Source organism: Furipterus horrens, unplaced genomic scaffold, assembly GCF_987537825.1.
Source record: "Furipterus horrens unplaced genomic scaffold, mFurHor1.1.pri manual_scaffold_3, whole genome shotgun sequence".
Classification (NCBI taxonomy): Eukaryota; Metazoa; Chordata; class Mammalia; order Chiroptera; family Furipteridae; genus Furipterus; species Furipterus horrens.
Genome location: NW_028327173.1, coordinates 149,929,160 through 149,954,455, shown reverse-complemented (window position 1 = coordinate 149,954,455; position 25,296 = coordinate 149,929,160). Strand labels below are relative to the sequence as shown.

Below are 25,296 nucleotides of genomic sequence, written 5' to 3'. Positions count from 1 at the left end.
ATCTTTAATCTTCCATAACTGTGGAGCTGTACTACTTTTTCCCCACCTTACAGATGAGGATACCTAGGCTCAGAAGAATTGAAGCCACCTTTACAAAGTCACCCAGTTAGTATGAACCCAAGGAATCTAACCCCAGAGCCCGGGCTATTAGCCAGTGCAGTGTGCTGCCTCTGTTAATCACATGGATGGCATTATGTAATGTCATCCTTCTTCATGTGTATTCAGACCACTATTGACTGGGGATCATGTGATGTTCCACCATTCTGCCACTGACAGTTCCTCATTTCTGATTGATTGTTTTTTCAAAAAAATTATTTATTTCTTTAAATTGTAGTATCACTTTAACCACTTTTAAGTGTGCAGTTCAGTGGCATTAAGTACATTGACACTGTTGTGTAGGCATTTCTTACAGATTCTTCATGAGCTAAGTAGCTGAGCACATTGCCTAGAGAATGGCTTTTTCTGTGTTTTTCTCTGAGCAGGACTTGACAAGGGCAGGACCTTGTTCACTTATTTTCTAATCCATTGCTCAATATCAAATCCAAAATAACCTCAGCCACTCTTCCTTTCTCCCTTGCTTCCTTTTGCTAGCAAGAATGGAACTCATAAGGACCTAGGTAGAATGTATGCATTCCATCCACAATCTTCTTCCCATCTCTCCATTCTGCGCTGACTGCCACTGTCCTTAAAGCTGGAGTCAGAACCTAGTTCTCGGGCAGCACCTCTACTCTACGTTCAAGCTATCATCTTGTTTAGAGAAATACAATAATGTTATCTTTATTAGCACTTGTGAAAACGTTCTATGAAGATTTTGAGGGTTTTGGGTTTCATCTTTATTCCCCCAGCATTTTCCATGTGTTTTTTAGAACCCCCAAGAAAAAAATTTAGGTCAATTTTATTTCCTCTGGACTCCAAGACTTTTACAATCAACTGTTCTCAGATGACTGTGTGCTAGAGCAGTCCCCTCATCTGAAGGCCCTGGAACAGCTGCTATGCCCAGTAGCATAAGAGTGCACATTGCAGAGAGCCAACAAACAGATCTTATTTGCAAGCAGTTTCTGTAATAAGCTCATAGGAATCTGGGCAATTGGCATTGAGCCTATCTTGCTTTTCATTTCTCTATTCTCCACAGCTGGCTCCCACTGGAAGCACTGCCCTACTCAACTCCATGGCTGTCATTCAGAATCCTGTGAATGTCTGTGATCAGGTGTTTGCCCTGATTGAAAACCTTACTCACCAGATCCGGGAACGGATGCAGGATCCCAAATCTGTAGGTGGGTATGAATACTATCTTCCCTTTAAGGTTCCAGGTAGGGATGGGTTTCTTAGCCACTCTTGTGACCTCTCCTAAATGACAAGGCATCCTTATTTCCCTGGCTCTACTTCAGATCTGTTAGGGTCTTTTGTTGGAGGTAAAGTCTTGGCTTCTCTGTCTTCCTTCCAGACCTGCAACTCTACCACAGTGAGACGCTAGAGCTAATGCTACAGCGTTGGAGCAAGCTGGAGCGTGACTTTCGACAGAGGAGTGGGCGCTATGATATCAGTAAGATTCCTGACATCTATGACTGTGTCAAGTATGATGTGCAGCACAATGCGAGTCTGGGACTTCAAGGCACAGCAGAGTTGCTACGTCTTTCTAAGGCATTGGCTGATGTGGTCATTCCTCAGGTGTGTCTCATATAAGGGATCTAGTCTGGGAATAGGGGCATTGGGTAAGGAAGAAGAGAAAAGGCATAAAGGAGGGGGCGTTATGGGAACCAGTACAAGGAAACTTACAGAAGGAATTAGTTGAGTTGCTATAATTCACAGGGTCTACTCTGGTTCTGAGTAAGTGCAAGAAACTGAGGAGAAGTCTGGAGAGGGGGAATGTGGTGGTTATGAAAGAAGCCCTAGACCAGAGGGGAAAACAGGCATGATTTTGGGCCTGGGAGTAAGAGGAAAGCAGGATTCATTGAGGTACTTATTCCTGGCCTATGGCCCTAGGAGTACGGGATCAGTCAGGAGGAGAAACTGGAAATTGCTGTGGGCTTCTGTCTTCCACTGTTGCGGAAGATACTACTTGACCTGCAGAGAACGCACGAGGATGAGTCTGTCAACAAGCTGCATCCCCTGTGAGGGAGGGCTGGGAGGGGTGCTGGATGGAGGGAGGGGCATGTTAGGGGAGCCCTTGAGGGTATCAAGACTGGGACAGCTTGGGGATCCTGGGGTGGAAAGGAGAGCAGAAGTCTTTGAGGTGGGAAGAGGAATTGTGTGGAGGGGTGGGAAGAGGATTATGTGATGGTGTGAATGACTTAGCTATTACCTCAGGTACTCCCGAGGAGTGCTTTCCCCAGGTCGCCACGTTCGAACCCGGCTTTATTTCACCAGTGAAAGCCACGTCCACTCCCTCCTCAGTGTCTTCCGTTATGGTGGTCTTCTTGACGTAAGGATCTTTCTTCTTCCTTCAGCCTATGAACATCTTTTCTCAGCATTCTTTTATTCTCCTCCTCATGCCTTTTTTAAAAAGATTTTATTTATTTATTTTTAGAGAGAAGGGAAGGAAGGGAGAAAGAGAGGGAGAGAAACATTGATGTGCGAGAGATACATTGATCACTTGCCTCTTGTACGCCCCCAACTGGGAACCTGGCCTGCAACCCAGGCATGTGCCCTGACTGGGAATTGCACCGGTGACCCTTGGGTTCACAGGCCGGCACTCAATCCACTGAGCCACACCAGCCAGGGCTTTTTTTTTTTTAACTGCAAGCTTTCTTTGTTCTCCTTGTTTCCCTGCCCATTCCCTAATCACTTAGGGAGCATTGGCTTACCTATTTTTGTGTTTGGTAGGAGACCCAGGATGCACAATGGCAGCGAGCTTTGGCTTACCTTGGTGCCATCTCTGAGCTCAACTACATGACCCAGATTGTCATCATGCTCTATGAGGACAATACACAGGTGAGGAGCTAACAGTGTCGGGTGAGGAAAGGACCCCTTCCTTCTCCTCTATCCTCTTTTAGGAAAAAAACTTTTTTAATCCTTAGAATTTGTGGAATCCTGCTAGGTGTGGCACCCAGACACAGCATGGCACAGAGTACTAGGATGCTCCTACTGGAACAGAAAAAGTGTTTTGGGATGGTGTTGAGTCAGAGAGATACCACAGAATATAGCTCTGGCATTAGGAAGGGTATGGAATATGGGACAATGTTATAATGAGTCTTTTTCTCTCAAAAATTGTTACACGTATACCTGCTTTATCTGGCTGCACAAAGATATCTTTAAATGTCCTGCTGTATGCACTGTAGCAAAGCTGAATTATTGTGGGAGATGGATGAGGGGGAGGGTCATAGAAGTGGAAATTGGGAAATCATGCCAAGTGGTGAATCGCCAACGGTGGAAGTGAGGGAATGAGAATCCTGTACATAACACTAAACTATAGTTAAAGGGAAGCTGTAATAAAACCAGCCCCAGAGGGAAGTAAAACACTGAAACCTCAGCCCTGAGAGGACACATCCTCTTGAGTTCCTCTCTGTTGTCACTGCCTGGTCTTCCACCACCATACCTAGCTCTTCCAACTGCTCTTTCTTCTGGTGATGCCCCATAGGACCCCTTATCAGAGGAGCGATTCCATGTGGAGCTGCACTTCAGCCCTGGAGTGAAAGGTGTTGAGGAAGAAGGCAGTGCCCCAACTGGTTGTGGATTCCGTCCAGCCTCTTCTGAGGTGGGTTAGAGTGCTGGGATTTGGGACAGGAGGATTTAGGAACCAAGTGGTAGGAAACTTGGAATCAGTGCAGGGAGATAAAAGGGTTGGGAAGTCTGAGATTAGGAGGCTAGGGGCCATTAACACCCAACTATCTGTGCCTGTTGCATAGAATGAGGAGATGAAAACAGACCAAGGCAGCATGGAGAACCTGTGCCCTAGGAAGGCACCCGATGAGCCTGACCAGGCATTACAGACTTCACCCCAGCCCTCTGAGGGTCCTGGCCACCCAAGGAGATCACCCCTCATTCGGAACCGAAAAGCTGGCTCCATGGAGGTAATGGGAGGGGCTTGGGAGAAAGAAGTAGTAGAAGTACTCATAGGATGATATCCATGAATCCTCTGGATCCCCTTGGGGGGTGATTCTTGGGACCTTAAGCAGAGCCCTCCTGCCCCTGATGGGTATGTTTTACTTAATCTCTTTTTCAAAGCTGGTTTCCCAATAATGTTCCTTTCAACTGGTCGCTACTTCTGAAATTAAAGAGATGTCAGAGAGAGGTGCCTGCGAGAGGATTTTAAGAGATGAGCTTGAGGAGGAGGCCTCTGGATGGCTTCGAAAAGACTGGTCTTTAAAAGAAATATAGTAGAAACAGCATGGACTCTGGGCTAAAATCCCAGTGATACTTAGAAGCTGTGTGACCTTGGACAGTTAACTTCTCCAGCCCCAGTTTTTCATCTATTAAATATAAGTAATATCCACCATATAGATGCTCAGTAAACAGTAACTATAACAACACACTGGTATTTAAGGCTAGGCCCTTGGATAAAAATTATAACTCATACAAGGGCAAATATGTGGCACTTTAAATTAATCCTTTTAGGGTAATCTATACTCTTATCCTAGAAAAGGAATCAAGTCTGAAAGTCTGTGTTGCCTTTGTTCTGAGGAGCAGGTTTGTGGCTATCAGTCTGTGTTCTGCTATTCTTGGGGTTTGTCTCTAGTCCTGGTTCTAGTTCTCTAGCCTAGAGAAAGGAACTGTTATAAATCCAGCTAACTGTTCTGGAGTTTTGGTCTGTTTTTCATGGAAAGATTCCTTCTTCTTTGGCCCGGTGACACTCTTTTGACTCCATGATTTATCCCAGTTTCATGGACTCTGTCTGATTTGAGTCCTGTTTTGATAGATGAATCTGCTCACCTGGCTCTGTGCCAGCTATGTCTTAAAGGAATTGGTCCTTCCATTTTAGGAGTATCTCAGAAGACTCTTTAACTGCTTACTTAGGTTCAACGAAAGATTTACAGTTAAGATTTTGGAGAAACCTGAGAAGACAAACTAGTCTCTGTTCTAGACTCATCCTTTTCTTGCTCATGATTTTAAGGTGGATTTGAAATTGTGAATACTCAGTTTCTCTAGGGGGATATGCATCATTTTCACTCTGAGGTACGTATTAATATAGTATCCATAGTACACCAGTACTCTTCAGACTCACATGAATAGATCAAGTGAATAGAATGGCTTACCATTCTGTCAGTAAACTCCCCTACATCTAAATGTCTTCCCATTCACGTGGTTTGCCAGTCTCTGTGGCACTGTTGTGCTTGACCCCTTTTTTCCTTCTGGTTTAAGCAGTTAAGAGACATAGAAAAGGCCGAGCTCTCTGTGTATCATTTCTCAGACTTGATGAGATCAACTTCTTGCTTTCAGGCCTACAGGAAGCTTCCTCTTACAATCACATTTCTTCCTTTCAGTTACCAGTGCTGCTTATCTAGGATGATGGTTGTCCAAGTTCTATTCTTTAGATTTGCAAGAAAATCTTCTATACGCTTCTTGGTCACACAGCCTTTTAGTACTAATATTTCCTCTCCTTGTTCTATATTATACCTAGCAACTACAACCCTTCCCCCATCTCTTCTTTTCCTCTTGTCATCTCATATTTTTGGACTGTTTTAGAATACAGAATCTGTTAACCTCATAGCGGCTGTGCCCAAGGCGATCATTTTCTCCAGCCCTATAATTAGGTCTGCCCTGTAGCCACCGGGGTTTAAAGGAGCTGTGACCGGCTTTCTACCCGGTCTGATTTCAGGTCATGAACATGCAGTGCACGGGGAACCTGGACCTGATTCCTTTAAGGGGACGGCGCCGCCGGAGGTCTGGAGACCTCCCCCGGCCTTCCCCAACCATCGGCCTACAGCCCCGGGCTGTGTCCACCACTCACCTGGCTTCCTGCACAGAGGTGTTCCTCCCTATGTCATCTTCCTTTTCTGCCCCTGTCTTTGCCTTCTGGGATTTAGGGACCAGAATACTGTCAGGGGTGGGTGTGTGTGTGTTGGGGGTTATATGATTGGACGCTTGTGGGCTTTTCAGAAATCTGTTTCATGTCTCTAGGAGTCCTAGGAGTGGTTGGGAGGGCTTCTTGGTTCAGATAATACACCAAGAATGGTTTCCATAGCCACAGTTGTCCCATGGAGAGAAGAGAGGGTGTCCATACTACTTCTTACTGTGACTGCGCTATTGTGATTGGCTTTCTGAGTCCTGCAGGGGATAGATAAGATTAAGGAAACTTGCTCTGCTGTGAACTGGGAATGGTCGAATGATTTCTCGGATTTGGGATGGGAAGGCTTGGGAGACAGGCATCCCTGGAAATAAATGTGGCTTCTAGTATAGGATTCTCTGGTCAGTTTCCTCTGCAAAATGCACTCTTTGTTTTCTTTTCTTCTTCTTCCTCCTCCTTAAAAATCCTTTGGTTCTTCCAAACTTTTTGACATTGCTTGGCTTTGTAGGGGCAGGAATTCAGGATCTGGGTTTTATTTAGGCTGCTGTGTGGAAGTGGCAAATGGTAACATATAATCCTTTTTCTCTAGGTGCTTTCTGAGACTTCATCTTCCAAGCCTGGTGGCTACCGACTCTTTTCGTCTTCACGGCCACCAACAGAGATGAAACAGAGTGGCCTAGGTATGGTTTTCTAGCATCTGTCGCCTGTTGTTGGGAAAAGGTGTCTGTCTCTTCTTCAGTTTTATTGTGGGAATTGTCTGGTGGGGCTTGGGAGGATGAATTTGGAGAAGCCATATTTAGGTGTGAACTTTGATCCCAGATGACCGTTTTCATTCCAAGAAGGTGTTTGTCTTCTGGTTTTCTGTACCAATCCCCCATTTATCTGCCTGAAGGGCACTTTTCTGGCTTCTCCTCTCATCCCTTATCTGTCCCTCCAGTCTAGCCCAGACCTTAAGGGGCCATGGAGACTCTGAATCTTCAGAGTTATCAGAGACAGAGCTATAAATAGAGGTACACGTGACCCCCATAAGTGTCATATTCCTTATTTGGAGAATTTGTGCCATATCTTCCTCTGAAACGTATGGTTATTATATCCCTGCTCTGGCCCCTCCTACCTCCATTCCCTCCTACCTCCATTTCTTCATCCTCTCCTAATCCTGTAATTTTTTTCCTTCCTTCCTGAAAATTGAGGGGCAAATCTGAGACTGGTATAGTGGCAGAGGCTTCTCTCAGGACTTTGAGGGAATGTCTCTTGATTTTTTTGATTCCTGGAGAGGGGTGGAGAACATCATTCAACCTTTCCTAAGAACACAGACTGCAGGAAGGACCAAGCCTCAGAGGGTATTGTATTCTTTGGGAGTGGGTAGTGGTCCTTGGGAGGGGCTATCTTTGAACACAGTGCCTTTTGAGCCAGTAAGTAGAAGTGACAGAGATAATTGTGTGGGGTCTAGACTTGGTTCCCTGGCTCTTTCTATCTTATCCTATTATTCTCTGCATTTAGCTCCTTTCATTTTTCTGTTACCTTTGTCCTTGGCACCCAATTTCTTGGCTCCAAAATGGTCAGCATTTGGGTCAGCAGAGGGAGAAAGATTTTGGTAACTTTCCAAGCTAATTTTATGGGAATAGGTTGCCTTCTAGATCCCTGATATGAGGTAGGTGGTTTGAAATATAAATGACAGATGTATAGATCTGTAATATGGACTTCTCATCCCAGAAGTCCCAGTAAAAAATAGGTTTCAGGTAGGCTAAAAAAGAGGATAGGTGTGTCTGGCCCAGTTAAGTGGGAACCTGTTAAGAACAAGGCAGAGATATCAACATGGTAGTTAACAGATGGTGTTGGTAAGGTAGAGACAACCCTCTGAGATGATCTAAGGACTGGGCTGGGCAGGATTTGCAGGACTGCACCAGAACATTATTTAGTGGAGGAAGTAAAAAAGCTCAGGGTGGTCTGGGACAGAGCCAGCTAGTTTCAGCTTCTCTGAAGGAAAAGTGACATATATAGCAATGCTTGTTATCCTCTGAAACCCCATTTCTAGAGCCTGTTTAAACATGAAGGGTCAGAGAAGTTGCCACATGGAAGAGCAGCCCTGAATTCCAAGGTGGAGATATTCAGCCATCTGAGCTTTCTTAATTTTTGTGGTGACCCTGAAATTCTGGGACCCCTGAAACTGTGGCCCTTCTTTGTGGGATCAAAAGAAACTGACCTCCTCTCTACTTGATTCATCTCTCTCCTATGAATGTTAAGTTCCCAAGCCAAACCCAGTCTTGGCTAAGGTGGATTTGGAAGTAGAGGGGCAAATCCCACAAACTAGGTTGTCAGTCTTACCTCCTCATCCCCATTCTGTCCTCATAGGGTATAGTAGGATAGGGGGACTATGAGTCCCAACCCTATTCTTGATCAGATATTTGGTTCAGTAACTGGCTTGATTTATTTGCTTCAGAGATTTTTCAAGTTTTATTTACTCCTCTGTTTGGCAATAGAGTTCTCTTTGATTTCTTTGAATTTACATGTGTGGGCATCTGACTTTCAACATAGGGCTTACAAGACAAACTTTTGAGAGTAGAAAAAATCATCTTTTTTTGCTTTTTCCTGTTCACCAGGTCCTTTTTAGCGTGGTGTTCAGCATATAGTAGGCATGCTCTACATATAATCACCTGGCTCTTCACATGCCTTTCAATTTGTGTCCTCTTCTCTTCAGAAACAACCTGTTTCTTCTTGACAAAAAAAATAACTTTTTTTCTAACTGATCATTGATCTCAGAGTCAAGAGACCTGGATTCCAGTCCAACTTAGCTCCTAACAAATTGACCTTGAGCAAATGAAATCCCTTTTCAATCTCAGCATCTTCATCTCTAAATTGAGAAGGTTGAACTGTATAATTTTTGAGTCCCTTTCAGATTTAAAAATTCAGTGAGTCTCATACTTTCTTCCTTGGGAAAAGTAAGAAGGCCTAATGGGAGATAGAAGGGAGGGAATGTGGGATGAAAAATTTAGGAGGAATTGAAACTTATGAGAACTTGAGATTTGAGCTGAGTGTTCAAAACTTAGTCTCTGGTTTCAATCAAAGTTCTTTCCATTTAAACCTATAAAGGATAGATTTCTGGGTTCTTCAAGCCCTATATCCAGGGTAAGGAACACTGAATCAAATCTAGGGCTAGAAAGATTACCTATTCTTTTAGCATTCCTGAGAGCCAATGCACAGCATAGTCTACCCCTTTCAGTAGCTTTGAGTCCCCTAATATCACTAACCCTGCATTTGTAGTGGCCCCTTGTGTCTGCCATGTAGATTTTCAGGAGAATTCCTACTTTGCTTGCCCAGTGTAACTATGAAAGTAGTGAAAGCTGTTCATGGCTATGTGTGGTATCCACCTGATGGTGGCTCTGAATGGCTGTGTGTATGTCTTGATGTTGTCATGTGACATTGTGTGTACTTCTGTGTGGTAATTGCAGCTTTGCGTGGCTACTAATGCACTCCCGGCCTTGCAGGCTCACAGTGCACAGGGCTGTTCAGCACCACAGTGCTGGGTGGCTCCTCCAGCGCCCCGAATCTTCAGGACTACGCTCGCAGCCATGGCAAAAAACTACCGCCTGCCAGTCTGAAGCATCGAGATGGTATGTGGGTGGGTTTGGGGGGCAACTCTTTTCTTCATTTGTCCTCCAGCAAGGACACAGTTCAAGAACTATTCATGCTTAAGATGGCACTGACACTGGCCTAATAACAAGTTTCCTTCATCAATTGGAGAGGGGAGAAGGAAGCAAGACCCCGTCCACCTCCATTTGCATTCCCTCTCACCATACAAGTATTACTTTTTTATGCTTATCCCTTCATAAACTCCCACATACAGCCCTGCTACATCAATTTACTTCACCTTCGTATTCTTTCCTGGATTCTGGTCTATAGGGGTAAGGACCAAGAAGGATGATCCATGGTCAGCAAGAATGCAGTGGAGCCTTGATTAAAATTTAGGGCATCAGGGATGGGAAAGTTGCTTAGCAGGAAAGATGACATAGAAAGAGATTGGAGGATGGGATGAAAGTTTCCACAAAGGTCATATTTCTAAATGATGATAAAGAGGATGTGATGGTGAAATTAGGGTTGTTTGTGGGGCTGTATGGTGGTAGAGATGACACATGGATTCCTAGGAAAAATTGAAATGTGTAATTAGGAATCTAAGGGTGGGGGTGGGAGCAGGTCATATACTAACTGTAAAGAACAGAGTAGATTGCTGGCAAATTCCAGAGCAGAGGGTGGGGACAGGTGTGGGTATAATCCCCATGATGTCTTTTCTCCCCAGAGTTCTTGTTTGTCCCGGCCGTAAAACGATTTTCTGTGTCGTTTGCAAAGCATCCGACTAACGGTACGTTTGCTTCTGACTCAACGTCATTCATCCTCACCATGTCACTTCCAACACTTAACCTCTGAGTTCTGACACTGACTTTGCCTCACCTTCCACTGTGTTGACACCGTGCTGTCTGTGAATGAAACACTCACTAAGTGTCCCTCTTGGGACATATCCCTTGTGTGGCAAACTTTAGCCTTGGCTGAAGCCAGGCTGCCCTTTCCCTTTGGCAATTTGGGGTCTTACTTCAATGGTCACCATCATCACCATTGTGTCACTTTTTTCAACATCGTCACCAAAACATTAATTAAACCTCTCCCTTTCCCATCACATGACTGCTGGGCTTTGTATAAATATGATATTGGTTCCCCTTCTTAGGAAGAGAATAGTATTTCCTATAGTATCCCCATTTCTTCTTTCACCCCAACTCAGCTTATGTAATTTTGATCTTCCTGTTTTTTCTCCAACTCTTTTGTTGGAGTGGATGACTAGTTTGTTTCCCTCAAAAGCAATGCTGCAGTTACCAGCTCCCAAGCCTACATATAAGGACATTGGTCTTGGGTATATAGTTTCCCATCTCCATGTTCATATCTCCTACCATTATGTGTACTTGGTGTGGTTCTTGTGCTCCTGACATCTGCTTTATGTTACTACTAACCTAAGGCCTGGGCATAGAAAACAGGAGCCCAGATTGACCTGGGATAAAAGAGAGAAAGAAAAGAGTAGGAAGTAGTAGGTGAAGGAAAAAGAATTGTACCTTGAGTTTGTACATATATGATAATTTTCATGTAGCCACAGCCTACATCTTGCACTGGTGCCTCAAAGAAGCTTGAAGTAAAGAGTTGAGGTGTCTACTGGGATTCTAGGGGAGCTTAGGGATGAATAATATTTCAAGGGTATTGAAGAATTGGGTCTTCCCACACTAGGTGCCAGACCAAAAACTGAAAGGCTATGATCTCTTTGTAGAGGATGGCAGGGGAACCCAGGGCTTACTCCCTGTTTCATCCTTTATAACTTTAGTTTCTCTGTGCATTGTCTAGTCTTCAAGATAAATCTAGTTTTGTTTTATATGATTTTCTTCTGTCCAAGCGCTAAGATTCTGTGAGAGAAGTAAAATTAACAAGGCTTTCTGGCTGGAAAAACCTCCAGGTGCTGATTCCCTGCTTCTCAGCCAGGGGTAGCTGCTAGATTTTAGCCGTGTTGGGCCGTATATCTCCACTAGGCACTGCTGAAATCTCCCAAGCTTGACTATACCCCGACCCTGGCTCCCATTTATGTTTGTGACAGGATCTCTCCATTTGGAGTGGCATGACTGTACCATCACATTTAGCATCAAGTTCTTCTGGCATTCCTATGCCACAATCATCTCCAGAGTAGAACCTCATGCACCAATCCCAATGCCACTGCCTGGAACTTGGACTTAGGAGACATGTTACTTATGGTACAGAATATAGTACCAGGAACTTGGGCCTCTGAAATCAGAGCTAAATCATAGATCTCGCAGTTCTTAGACTCTAGGAGTAAAGATCCAAATTCACAAAGCAGATCTTCAAACCTGTATATCTTTAGTTCCCTGAAGCCTTGGTTAGCAGCCTCATCAATTGAAGAAATGAAGAATTAATTCTATCAAAAGGAGGAGAGGAAGAAAGGCACAGAAAATTCAGGTATAGTGCAGGAGAGCAAATTCAAGATCTCTTCAAACACCCTGCACACTTCCTTAGGGGTCTTCTGGCTTTTGTTCTTGTACTTGAGCTTAGAGGCTACAGTGCTTGAGAACCAGAATCTGGGTTCTACCTCTCAGTAATAAGAGAAATTTAGACCTATTGTGTCTCTTGATGAAGATTATCTAGATTTAATTTTACCATCAGGATAATATGAGGGCTCTACCCCATGGCCAAATCTTGCCTAAGTGACCCAGCAATTACAGAGTAGATGTGCTGCCTGCATTGCTTGTGGCAGATTAGTCACAACAATGTGCCAGCCTACTGTCCCATCATCACCATCTCCTTGTCACAGTGTCTGGCTTTTAAATAGCAGCTGGTAAAACTGGACCTGGCTGTAGAAAGGAGTTAAGGCAATTCTGTCTCCTTGCTTTGATGGGAGAACATCTCTCAGACCATCATTGCCTCTATTTCTAAGCTTTGGTCACATCCTGTGACTATGTTAAGTATACAAATATGTCCCATTACTAAACTGCACGCTGAACTCACCAAAGTAAACTGTTGTAGTGGAAAAGAGACTGTGGCTCACCATTATCCAGAATGTCAGAGTGTGCCCATTGGATCTGCCAAGCCCTTTATTTCCTAGGGACCCTCACAACTCCCCCTCCATTGGTACAGTTAGCACCTGGGTAGAGCTGAAACCTCTCCTGACATTCAAACTAAGATCTCCGGAAACCCTAGTCTCACGGGATCACCCTATGCAACCAGTTCTGGTCTGAGAGTTCTGAGCAGTCATCCTCAGCTACCCTGATCCTACCTTTTCTGTGTCAACACTCTGTTGTAAGGTCTTTTCCCCAGGATCTTTCCCTTTTACACCCCCCCCCACATGCCTTTCACTATCTTCAACCTTTTGCAGCTGAAGCGCATATAGCCACAAAATTTGCCAAGCATTTCATATAGTAAGTGGTTCATTCCCTGGCTGGTTTGGCTCAGTGGATTGAGCACTGGCCTGAGAATTGAAAGGTCACCAGTTCGATTTCCTGTTAGGGCACATGGCTGGGTTGCAGGCCAGGTCCCCAGTTGGGAGCGTGCGAGAGGCAACTGATGGATATCGCTCTCCCTCTCTTTTTCCTTCCCTTTCCTCTCTCTAAAAATAAATAAATAAAATCTTTTATAAAAAAATAAGTGGTTCAGGATTGAAGCTTTTCCACTGATCAGCTGAACAAAGTGTAGTTAGACCCACCAGCAGTGGGAATAAAATATAAAATTATCTAACTTTTGGCTTCTGTAATGGATACAGTGTCTCCCAAGTCCTGAGGTTTATGTAAACATTTTTTTTTGAATCTGTGTATTTGAACAAGGGTAAAGGACGATTAACCAATAATGGCATTTTCGCATATTAATTCCATTTTTTACATGCTCTGTTTTACACCTGGTTTCCTTCCAAACACCAGCCCGATCTGTGGCTGTCTTAGAATCTGGTCTAGATGGCCTGGCCTGAGCCTTTAGGAGCCTTTTTAACTTCAGGCTTTATCTTGATACCCTATATTATTCTTGACCTTCTTCTCTGAGTGACTTTGAATCTTTTTATCTCTATCCCAATCTCATAAATACATTAGATGAGAAGTAGGCCCTATCTAGTTTGTCCAAAATGATCAGGGATACTGGACCTCTAGTCAAGGCTCCCACAGAACTCCCAACCCAGCTTACCACCATTCAGAATGGTATGATTAATTATAAGCACTGACTGAATTATCCTCAGTGAGAAAGGGGAGGGCCTTGCTGTATGATGAGCTCTCACTAGCCCCTTCTTTTAGACTCACTGTACGATGCCAACACTCTTCTTTCCTGCAAGAGATGCCCAGTGGCTCTGACTGTCTCTGCTTTTCTCTTAGCTCACCTTGGAGCTGAGTGGTTCCACTTCCCAGTAATGCTTGTGCCAGTCAGTGCCCCCCTCATTCTCTCTCCCTCTTCTCTTTCTTTATCTTTGTGCTTCCTGCCGTGGTACCCCCCCAACCCCTCCAGAGCTGCTGGATGACCAGCACCCTGTGGTCCGGTTGCTGCGCTGTTTTTCCTCTGACTGCCCAGGGGGCCGGCCAGTCTCCTTGGATGCCACGCTGGCGCATCACCTGCACCAGTGCTCCTACCACCTGCGCCTCTTCCGGAACTGGCTGCGCTCAGGCCAGGATGACCCCGAGTGCCTCTACGGTACCCCCTACCACCAAGCTGGCTGCTACAACTACCTTGGCTGGGACTGACTGCTTTGCTTATTGCACTTTTGGCAGGAGAGCCCACCTGTTCCTTTCCCCTATTTACCCTAAGATTATGTGACTTGCATTTAGTTGCTTGGATGGGATTGGTGCCAGACTGCCTGGTAGCTGTAGCATTGGCTGCTCATCCTTCCTCACTGCCTCCTAATGCTACCCATTCCCAATTCTATTAAGTACAAGAGTAGTCTCTTGCCCTAGAATTTATTTTTATCTCTATAGCCTTATACTACTACCATCTCCAAATCCAAACATTTTCCTACCCACTCCAAGAAGCTAGAGACTGTACCTCTCTTGCTCTCCTGCCACTAGAGTACATGGAGAAATTGAAGCACAGAGGTCTCAGTTGAATCGTTGAAGCAAACAAGGGCCAGAGGTTAGACAGTGAGTTAAGGTTCTTCTGAGGTTTTAGTTATTGGTGAACAGGAAGCTATGTATTGCATAAATATTGCTATCCTGCCCACTCTTAGTCCCTTGAAGGAGATGTAAAGTGGGCATAGGAAAGATTGGGGACTGATAAAGTGGTTGGGATATGTGCTTCTTGATTCTCCAGTGGGAAGTTTGTTTTTTTCTTTTCAACAGGCCTTGGGATTAGGGTACACATTTAATTTTGCCCTTTACCCTAGCCAGAGTGGTGGACCTACAATGGAATTATTGGGTTCAGAGCAGAAAATCAGTATTTATTATTTCTTCCAGAGGGTTTGCCTATTTTCCTGATGGAATAAAAAAATCCTAGCAAATTTGGGGTATTCCATTGAGAGCAGAAGAGAGAACCTTTGATGTGATGGAAATGACCAAGAAAGAACTTCCATCTCCCCAGTCTTGTTCATGCATGTGATTTTCCTGTGCTGAGCTCCATATGTATTGCATGCCTTCCAGCTTGCTTCCAAATATTCTAGCCTTTCTACCCATATCTAAATCTGCACGAACCCCTTCTCAGATTACATGCTCTCCTTCTTAATCTGGTTCTCTTACACATGATCCTTAAAATCTGCTGTTTCTTCCCAGCTCCATGACCTCCCTAACCTCATTTACACCTACAATTTCACCCCTTACCTATGGATCTTTGGTTTATTCCTCCAGAAAGTGCAAGAACAATGTAGATGCTTACCCTATTGGGATTCTGTTGGCTTTTCCATGGGACATGGCAGGCTCTCCATAGGTAGGAGATGAGAGGTGATTTGATTCACCTGGAGGCTATAGCAGGTAGACATTTTAGGAAGTCTGAAGGTGACAGAAATAGACATCTTTTGGGGCTCTAAAGAGTTCCCTTTCCTGAGAATCTTGGATACCCCACATCCCAAAAGCCACGGACTCTCCTGATGGCTCTCAGGGACTTTCCAATGCTTCCTTGGCCAGTTGGGGTATATCTGGCAGGAATAATATTGACTTTACCCCTCTCTTTTCTAACAGGATTTGAAGGATGCTCCATGGTGCCTACCATCTACCCCCTAGAAACACTGCACAATGCCCTTTCCCTGCGTCAAGTAAGTGAATTCTTGAGTAGAGTCTGCCAGCGCCACACTGATGCCCAAGCACAGGTGTCTGCAGGTATGGAGAATACTCTTGTCTTGTACTCCTATCTCTGCCCTCACTCCTACACTTCCTAGAACATGAGTAATAAATTAAAAAGATAGGCATTCTAAAAGTACTCAAAAGTAGACTGGAAAAAGAATGTTCAGTTGCATCAGCCAACTCAAAATCATAGAAATATCTCTTCTTCCCAAGTAAATTTATAAATTTAGTGTGATCCCAATCAAAGTATTGCTGGCTTTCTAAAATCAGACAAGTTCTTAAGTTCTTACTGAAAAATAAACAATCAAGAATACCAAAAAAAAAAAAAAAAAAAAAAAGGAAAAGAAAAGCAATGAAGGGGTACTAGTCTACCAGATTTTAAAACATTCTATACAGCTTCTATAAAAATACAGTGTAATATTGGTATATGAATAGACAGAGATCAATCAAATAAAATAGAAAATTTAGAAATAGATAACGTTAGCATTTCAAAATATGGTGGGGGGATGACGTTGTAATAAATGGAGTTGGGACAACTGAATAGTTATTTGACAAAAATTAAAATTGAATCCATACTTCATGCTATATGCCCGTATAAACTCCATGTAGATCAGAGAGCTAAATATAAATTAAACCATACAGAAGGTAGCTCCAAGGGCTTATCCTTTTGCAGAAATACCAAAAAATTAAGCAAAAAACGACAGAATCAATTCTGTCAGAACTCTGAAAAATAGTCAAAAGTTTGTAACAACCAGGAAAATACTGAATCAAGAAGGAGGTAATCTAAAAATGGCAGGCTGCTTTCCAGTATTTTTACTTGACCTCCCACCTGTCTCTCCATCTTGGCATCAGTCTTGAAGATGGCAACCCCATATTCTCAGTCTGGGAATATGATCCCTGGTTCCAGAGGGAGCAGAACAGACCTTATTCTACAAGAATTGTGTTTGTTCTAACGTGTGTGGGCTATCTGAAGGACTGACATAGGGTGCTTACCTTTGTTTCACCTAACCTGGAACTCACCCAGTGTATAAATGTGGCTATGCAGAGGGTAGTTCTTGAAAACATTGTAAGGTAAATGAACAGCATGCTGTCTGGAGTGAAAAATTATAGTTGAGGAAAACAGTAGGCATCCCGAAAGCCTGAGAGGAAAACCTAGGCAGAGAGGTTCTTTAGGAAATTAGGCATTCAAAAGCACCCACATATACTGGGAAATTTAAAAAGCCATGCACACGCCTAGGGAAGGATACATGAGCACAGAAAGACATGAGAAGACCGTAAGCTTTTACCTCTGGCTGAATTCTAGACTCAGCACAAGGCTAAGGTGGTATTGTAAACAGTCTGCCTAAGTGTTAAAGGAGCACCTCAACCTAGCAAAACTGTGAGGGCTCCTCTCCCTTCCCCTTCCTTCTACTCCTTTCCTTCCTTCCCCGCCTCCTTTGTGGTTCCTGGCACATTGAAAGAAATCCTTGTCAAAACATTTGCTGAACATAAATTAAAGGAATAGATTTCACAGACCACACATAACAAAGAAGACAACTTTAAAAAATCATTCAGAAAAATCACTAAACAAACAGCTACAGTCCATAGCAAACAACAAAAACAAACCCTAAGGAAGGGAGGGCTAATCTGATTTTCAGAGTCAACACATTAAAATATTAAAAATGTCCAATTTTCAACCAGAAAATTATAAAATATGCAAAGAAACAACACAGTTTGGTCCATTCACAGAAGAAATTAACAGAAATGGTTCTTGAGGAAACACAAACATTAGACTTAGTATACAAATATTTTAAATAAGGAAAGGAAACCAGTGACAAAGTACTAAGGAAAATCAGGGGAATGATGTCTCAACAAATAGAGAATATTATTAAAGAGATAGAAAGTATAAAAAGAAACCAAACAGAAATTCTGGGGCTGAAAAATATAATAACAGAAAAAATTTTCCTAAGGATTTCTTAGAAGATTTGAGCAGGCAGAAGAAAGAACTAGCAAACTTAGAGATAGGTCTTCTGAAAAATACCCAGTCTGAAGAGGAGAAATAAAAGAGAATGAAGAAAAACTAACAAAGTCCAAGAGATTTGTTGGACACCATTAACATACCAACATATACATAAGGGGAGTCCCAGGAGGAGAAGAGAACAGGAAAGAGACAAAAAAATAATTGAAGAATTAATGGATGAAAACTTCTCAGATTTGATAAAGACACAAATCTTTACAGCCAAATAGTTGAAAGATAAATGCAAAGAGATCTACATTGGGACACATTATAATCAAATTGTTAAAAGACAAAGAGGAAGTCTTGAAAGTAGCAAGAGAAAAATAACTTGTCACATAGAAGTGATCTTGAATAAAATTTATAACCCATTTCACATCAGAAATTATAGAGACCAGAGAACAGTGGGATGATTTACTTAAAGTACAAAATCAATGTTCAGAGAGTATTTAAAGCTGTAAATACCTACATTTTATAAAGGAAGATCTTAAATCAAAAACCTAACTTTATACCTTAAGAAACTGAAAAAAGAAGAGCAAACTAAACCCAAAGATAGCAGAGGGAAAGAAATAATAAAGATTAGAGCAGAGATAAAGGAAACAAAGAATAGAAAAATAATAGAAAGAATCTATAAACCAAAAGTTCTTAGAAAAAATTGACAAATTGACAAATCTTTAGACTGCCTGAGAGCAATAACTTTAGAATACTGTACTGTGACTGTTAATCCTTTAGTGAGACAAAAATAACTATAAAATAATTTAAATCTCATTCACTAGTTTGTTAATGATATTGGTACTATTTTATTAAAAACATTTTAATTGATTTTAGAGAGGGAGAGAGAGGTAGAACATGGATTAGTTGTTCCACGTATTTATGCATTCGTTGTTTGATTCTTGTATGTGCCCTGATTGGGGATTGAACTCACAACTTTGGTTTATTGGGATGACACTTTTACCAATTGAGCTACCCAGCCAGGGCCTAAAAATGCTGTAATTTTAAAACTGAATTGAAACTACCAATATAAATTCAGGTCTTTTAAAGTTCTATTTCTGACATCATGCATTAGCAGCAGTAGCAATGAACTCCCTTAGAATAGAGATTTGGTCTCCACATACCATTCCCCACTACCAGGATTCCATGGGAAACTGACTGGATTCTTGGTCTAGTGAATGTTTTTTCACCTAAAAAAAAAAAGAACATCAGCTCTGGCTGGTGTGGCTCAGTGGATTGAGTGCCGGCCTGTGAACCAAAGTGTCACTGGTTTGATTCCCAGTCAGGGCACATGCCTGGGTTGCAGGCCAGGTCCCCAGTTGGGGGCATGTGAGAGGCAACCGCACATTGATGTTTCTTTCCCTCTCTTGCTCCCTCCTATCCCCTCTCTCTAGAAATAAATAAATAAATAAATAAATAAATAAATAAAATCTTTAAAACAATTGTTTAAAAAGAAAATCACATACTCCCCCACCCTCACCCCCACCCTGAGCCTCTTTAGGCATTTTTTCCCCTAATCAAGCCCACCACACAAAATTTTAATACCACAGATATACTGTATATGTATTGTGGCCATATGATGAACACAAACTAATTGAATATCTAAGAATTTTTTCACCCTCACCAAGAATCAATTTTGTTGAGAATGCGTGGTCTAGAGCAATGAAGGCATAAGGGAGTCTGGGACATGTAGCAAAAGCAAGGAAGCAATCAATCCCAAGGAGGTTCCCACTAACCAGAACTGGAATATTTTAGCATTAAAAAGAATAATTTATTGTAATTAATTAAAGTACACTGAATATATAAAACTCTGCAAATTCATAATGAATCTTACAAAAATAAAATAATTATCACTTGTCATTATTGGAGAATACTGTTCAACAACTCTTTCCTTTGAAAACTAATTCAAGGAAAATAAGACATGCTTTTTAGTAATAATTGCAGTTCAGCGTAATTAAATAGCCCCAGATGAAGACGGAAAGCCTTGTCCTAACTGGAGTGGCTCAGTCTGTTGCATGCTGTCCTACAAACCAAAAGGTCACTGGTTTGATTCCCGATCAGGGCACATGCCTGGATTGCATATTTAGGCCCCAGTTGGGGTACAAGAGGAAACTGTTTGAAGTTTCTCTCCCTCTCTTTCTCCTTTCCTTTCCCCCTCTCTCAAAATGAATAAATCTTTTTTCTAAAAGAAAAAGAAAAAGAGGGGAAGCCCTTCTTTACAGAAATTATACCAGCTAATAAAATTTCTTTACAGAAAAAAGCCAGCTAGTAAATTGATAGAATTAGAAAATCACCACTTGATACCCCTAACAAAATAATTAAGGATCATTAATGGACACTAACACAATTAGTTGAAATGTTGGTGGACTTGCATGGTGTCAAAGGATCACCTCTCATTAGAAGGGGAAAACTTTACAGTGGGGGGGATTTTGTGGGCATCACTTTAACCCAAATACTAAATTTAGCTTTACTTATTGGGACAATGAGACATTTTGTGCCTCCAATATAATATAATTTAAAGGACATAGGATCACTTCTTCAGGTATTCTTGCCAAAGTTATTGAAATTGAATAATCTAATTAGCCTTTTATAGCTCGCTTCCAGTTTATAGGAGATACAAGGAATAGTGAAACAAGTTAAATGATTTTATGAGGAAGCAATACGATGAATTCAGAATGTGGGAAATGGCATTCTGTGAGACAACTGATTTTTCTTTTCAAAAAGTCATTATGAAAAAAATAAATGGGGAGGAGGGCACTATCCTAAATTATGAGAGACTTTGGGGATATAACCAAATACAATGCATGGTTCATGTTTGGATCTTACAAGAAAAGACATTTTTTAAATAATTGGGGTAAATTTGGATATGGATTAGGTGTTACATGATATTAGGTATTATTTTTAATTTTGTTAGATTTATTAGTGGTATATGTCTATATAGGAGAAATTCCTTATGTTTTAGGAGTGCATATTAAAGTATTTAGAGGTGAAATGTTTCATGATGTCTGTCATTTATTTTAGAGAACTTCAGCATGAAGAAATATATGAAACAAGTATGGCAACATGTTTAAATGAGCTAATATGTTAAATATAGGAGATGAGTATATGGGTATTGATTGTACTAGTCTTCAATGATTTTTTAAAAATACATTTGAAAATATTCATAATATAAAGTTTAAAATATTAAAGATGGTTTGTGTGAAGGATGCTCCTTGTCAGCCTGAGGAAATGAAGTTAGTTTTGACTTATGTTGAAAACCTGTGGCTCTTGAATTCTTCTTCATATACTTTTTTTCCTTCCCTTTCTCTCCCCGACCTATCCAGCCCTCTTTGAGTCTATGCACAGCAACCAGGCCTCAAATAGCCCATTTTCCCCACCCCGTACTCTTCATTCACCTACCATACAACTTCGGCAGCGCTCTGAGAAGCCTCCTTGGTGTAAGTAATCCTTTTGGAATTACCTAGACAAAGGGCAAGAGGGATGGAGGAATTGGTGAGTGAGAAACCGGTCTCTTGAGGGAAGAAGACAAGGGTTGAAAGACCAGGAATAACCAGTCAGGGAAGCAATCTCCTCTGCCTCTTCCAAAATAAAGGTAGGATACTTTTACTGTATCTTGTCACCTCTGTCCTCCATGCCCCTTCTATCTCATTGGGGAAGCTCCTAGAAGATAGTGTTCCAGAGGGTCCTTTGGGAAAGAAAGAATTAAGACTTCAATCTCCTCAGATCCTCATTTGGTTTCTACAGCTTCCTCAAATAAAGATGACTTGGGAGGAATTTGAATATATAGAAAAGCTGGGAGAAGGAAATTAGAATTTGCTACTACTCTCTAGATGTCCTTTCTCTGAAGTTGTCTGTTCTCAGTACAAGTTGAGGTGCTGCTTTTTCCCATCTCTTCTTTATCATCTCTAGCCTCTCACTAAGTATCCTTGTGAACAATGGGGCCACAGGAATTCTTAGGGTAATTGCAGGGAGAGGGACATACCAGTAGTAATCAAGGGGAGATGAGGGCCTGAGTATGCCAAAGAAACTTTCCTTCCTAACACGAGAATTCTCCCCCTGAACTTTAGATTATCCTATACTCACCTTGCCATTGTCCCTTTTACCTCTCTCCTGTAGTGTTTATGGTTCTGAGCCCCTCTTGTCCTTCTCCCCTTCTCCTGCTTATGTTTCTGTCTGACCTCTTTGATTTGCCTGAATCAAACCACTAGCTGAATATTAAGGCTACTTCTACCTTTGAGTGAATTCAGCTTACAGCTTTTTTTTTTCCTTGTTTTCAATCTCAGTATCAGACATATAACCTCATTGGTAAGTTTTTTTGGGGTCTGTCTCTCTGCCCTAAATAGGCCTTGTTGGCTCAAAACCATGCTCCTCTTTTTTTTTCTGCTTGAAGCATGCCTCCTGCTATTCTTTCCAAAAAAGAGGTTGCTGGCATACCTAAACGGAGTGACTGATAGAGCTTTTATAGACTTGGGCTTGCCAACTTTCCCAGGTTCTCTTTGATTAAAAGATATTCAGGTGTCCCCTATTTCCAAAATTTATAATTATTGATATCAGAGTGCTTTAAATATAAAGTTATAATGACATCAATAAATAAAATATTTACAAAGGGAAAAGTAGATAAGTCCCCTACTAGAGGTCAATGAAGAAGTAGAGTTTAGGGTAGGAATTGTCCCACAGTGTAATTGAGGACCCTACAGCTTTCATTTTACTATTGTCAGGATCAGGGAAATTAGATTTTATATTTTATATGTATATAATATCCACAAACCTGTAACATTGTATGTCCCAATACTTAGAGGGTCTTAACTTTGGATCCACAGATGGATTTCAAGGTAAAATCTATGAACCCTAGGAAATATATGTAAAGATTAGTGTGATTATTCAAATGTACACTTTTCTGGGAAGATAGTTCATGACTTTCATTAGAGTTTCAAAGAGGTCAGTGAGCCCTAGAAAGTTTAATTAAAAACTGCTGCCATTTAGGGATTCCATGGCTTCCTTTCAACTTTAGGTAAATCATTTGCCTTTCTACTGTTCTGGTTCACAGGGTTTTTCTACATTCTTCTGCTTACTTGTATCTTGGGCTATAAACCCTAATTATGAGCCACTGGGATAAGGTGTTCATTTATATGCTTCCAAAATTTGAATGAGGGGTGGTGAGAATTTGGAATTGGGATAGGCATACATTTGTGAAAAAAGTGGATGAAGTGGGCCTCAGCACTCTCTCCTAAAGTCTTAGATATACCTTAGTGCTACTCCTATAGTACACATTAGGCTGGAGCAACAGTTTCTGAGCTGGGCTAACCTAGGAGTCTGCATAACTTAGGAAGTATTCAGACCTCTCCCCAAGACAGAGTAATACAGGCCATCTGTTCTGGCACTTGAACTACATACGTAGAGTAGAGACTACTTCTCCAGCTTGCCTGACTTGGTCTCCTGACTTTGCTTTACAGACAGCAGTGGCCCTTCCAGCACTGTGTCCAGTGCTGGTCCTTCCTCCCCTACTGCAGTGGACAGTAACTACCATTTTGCCTTCAGCGATCAACCCTCCATAAGTTCACATATGACTGAAGAACGTCAAGGTTCTAGGCTGCACCAGGAGATCCCTGGGAATGGACCACAAGAGCTCCCCACAGAAGTGGAGCAAGAGCCTTTAGAACCAAACCAGTCCCCACAGGAACCTCTTGTGGAAACCAGCCAGCCATGTGAGGAGGTTGCTGAGAAGGTCAGCCAGCCCTGCCAGCAGGTCCCTGACATTAGCCAGCCATGCCAGGACATTCCTGAAGAAGTCAGCCAGCCATCCCAGGAGGTCCCTGACAACAGCCATCCATACAAGGAGATCCGTGATGACGTTAACGAGACATGCCAGGAGGTCCCTCAGATCAGCCAGCTGTGCCAGAGAGTTTTTGAGGAAGCTTACCAGCTTTGCCAGGAGAACCCTGAGGAAGTCAACCAGCCATGCCAAGGGATCCCTATGGAGGTTGGCAGGCTGGTCCATGGGTCCCCTGAAGGGTTTGGTGGCCTGGTCCAGGAACTCCTTGTGGAAGTTAGCAAGCCGGCCCAAGAGATCCCCAAGGAGCTCAGTCAACCATGCCCAGAGTTCTGTTTGGAGGTTGGCGGACTGGCCCAAGAGGCTTCTGCAGCCAATCTGTTGTCTCAGGATATCCCTGAGGTTGATACACCATCCCAAGAGTTCCCTGAGGAGGGTGATCTACAGGTTCAGGAGGTCTCAAAGAAGGTTAATGAACAGTCCTGTGTGGTCCCTGGGTTGATTGACCAGCTGTCTGGAGAGAATGTTCCGCAAGCCCAGTATCCATTTAGTGATCCAAACCCTCAGTGCCAGCCTCGATCCCATGATCAAACTTAGCCCTTCCACCAGCAACATGTGATTAATCATTTTCTCATCAATGGTGTTATACTATATCAGCCATTTGAGCTGGCAGCTTCTTCTGTTGGCTGACTCACCTGCCAGTGAAGGTCTTGGATCTTACCAGAGGTGTCTGAGGAAGCAGTCCTCTTGGCGTGAAGCATACAGGTGCTGGAGCTGGGCTTGGTGAAGGGCCAATTTCATGTTCAAAGCAGTCATTGACTCCTCACCAAGCCATTAGACTTGAATAGGATTTCCTTTGAGGGATGGGCTGATCTATAGTTACCCAGCCTCCTCTGAACATCCCAGAAAATCCCAGATTATTAAAGGAAATGCCTTCTAACTGCTGAAGACACTATCCAGGGACAAGTGCAAAAGGGGATTCCAAGGTCTTCATTTTCCTGAAGAAATATCTACAACTTCTCAAGGTACCCTTAGACCTTATGTGCATTCAGGGAGACTCCTGTCTTTGCTAGCAATCCTCAGGTGGGCCGAGGATGGCTGTCTGAAATATCTGGGGAAAAAAGTCCCCTTCCCAAACAAACATCCATCATGGCCACTAATCTTTAGACTGGGCTTATGGGTATTTCCATATCATCCCCAAGTCCCCAAGTTCCATTGCTCTGGGCAGTAGCTCTATGGAAAAATAGGTATTAGATTGCCGTGAAAATTTCAGAGTAACTATTTAAAATGCTCTGGAGGTTCTTGGCCAGTCTATGAAGCTGGGCCTCCTTTTGTTGTGGGGCTTTTTGGCTTAGGAGATGCTGCAATAGAGAAAATCGGGTTCTATTTTAAGCAATCAGCAGAGATCAATATTGTTCAGACATGAGCAAAGATTGTATACATACATATATATATTTCTGTAGTAGTGCCAGGGACAGACTGGCCAAAGAACAAACACTCCAGCGTCCCCAAGAGGTTTGTCCTTATATCATTGTGTCTTTAGGGCCAGGTGTGATTATGAAGCTTTTCCCAAAGATCTGGGGATGGGAGAGGGGAGGGTCATCATTGGAGTGGGGCGGGGGATGGAACATTATGAGTGCTCAATAAATATGAAATATTGAGAAAGGTAGTGGTGATATCTTTGTGAACTCCAGAATGAATGTGACTATAAGTCAGTCATGTCTGTTACTGAATTAATCTGAACCAGTCAAAAGCCTTTGTAGTTGAGCAGGAATGGGCTATAAAAATACAGAGATCAGGCATCCCAGGAGGTCCC

At 42.5% G+C, this 25,296-nt stretch overlaps 1 protein-coding gene across 1 annotated transcript in view; it reads left to right on the top strand.

Moving 5' to 3' along the window:
- Positions 1-25,149, top strand: part of PPIP5K1 (diphosphoinositol pentakisphosphate kinase 1) — a 36,619-nt gene extending 11,470 nt beyond the window's left edge. Inside the window, 16 exon segments of the mRNA XM_090270505.1 lie at positions 1,133-1,274; positions 1,445-1,668; positions 1,984-2,111; positions 2,308-2,422; positions 2,824-2,931; positions 3,578-3,694; positions 3,846-4,010; positions 5,756-5,905; positions 6,534-6,624; positions 9,430-9,555; positions 10,239-10,301; positions 13,970-14,152; positions 15,625-15,762; positions 21,034-21,147; positions 23,164-24,066; positions 24,069-25,149. Of these exon segments, the coding sequence (XP_090126631.1) occupies positions 1,133-1,274; positions 1,445-1,668; positions 1,984-2,111; positions 2,308-2,422; positions 2,824-2,931; positions 3,578-3,694; positions 3,846-4,010; positions 5,756-5,905; positions 6,534-6,624; positions 9,430-9,555; positions 10,239-10,301; positions 13,970-14,152; positions 15,625-15,762; positions 21,034-21,147; positions 23,164-24,066; positions 24,069-24,103 (2,802 nt within the window). The 3' untranslated portion in view covers positions 24,104-25,149.
- Positions 25,150-25,296: the final 147 nt, after the last annotated feature.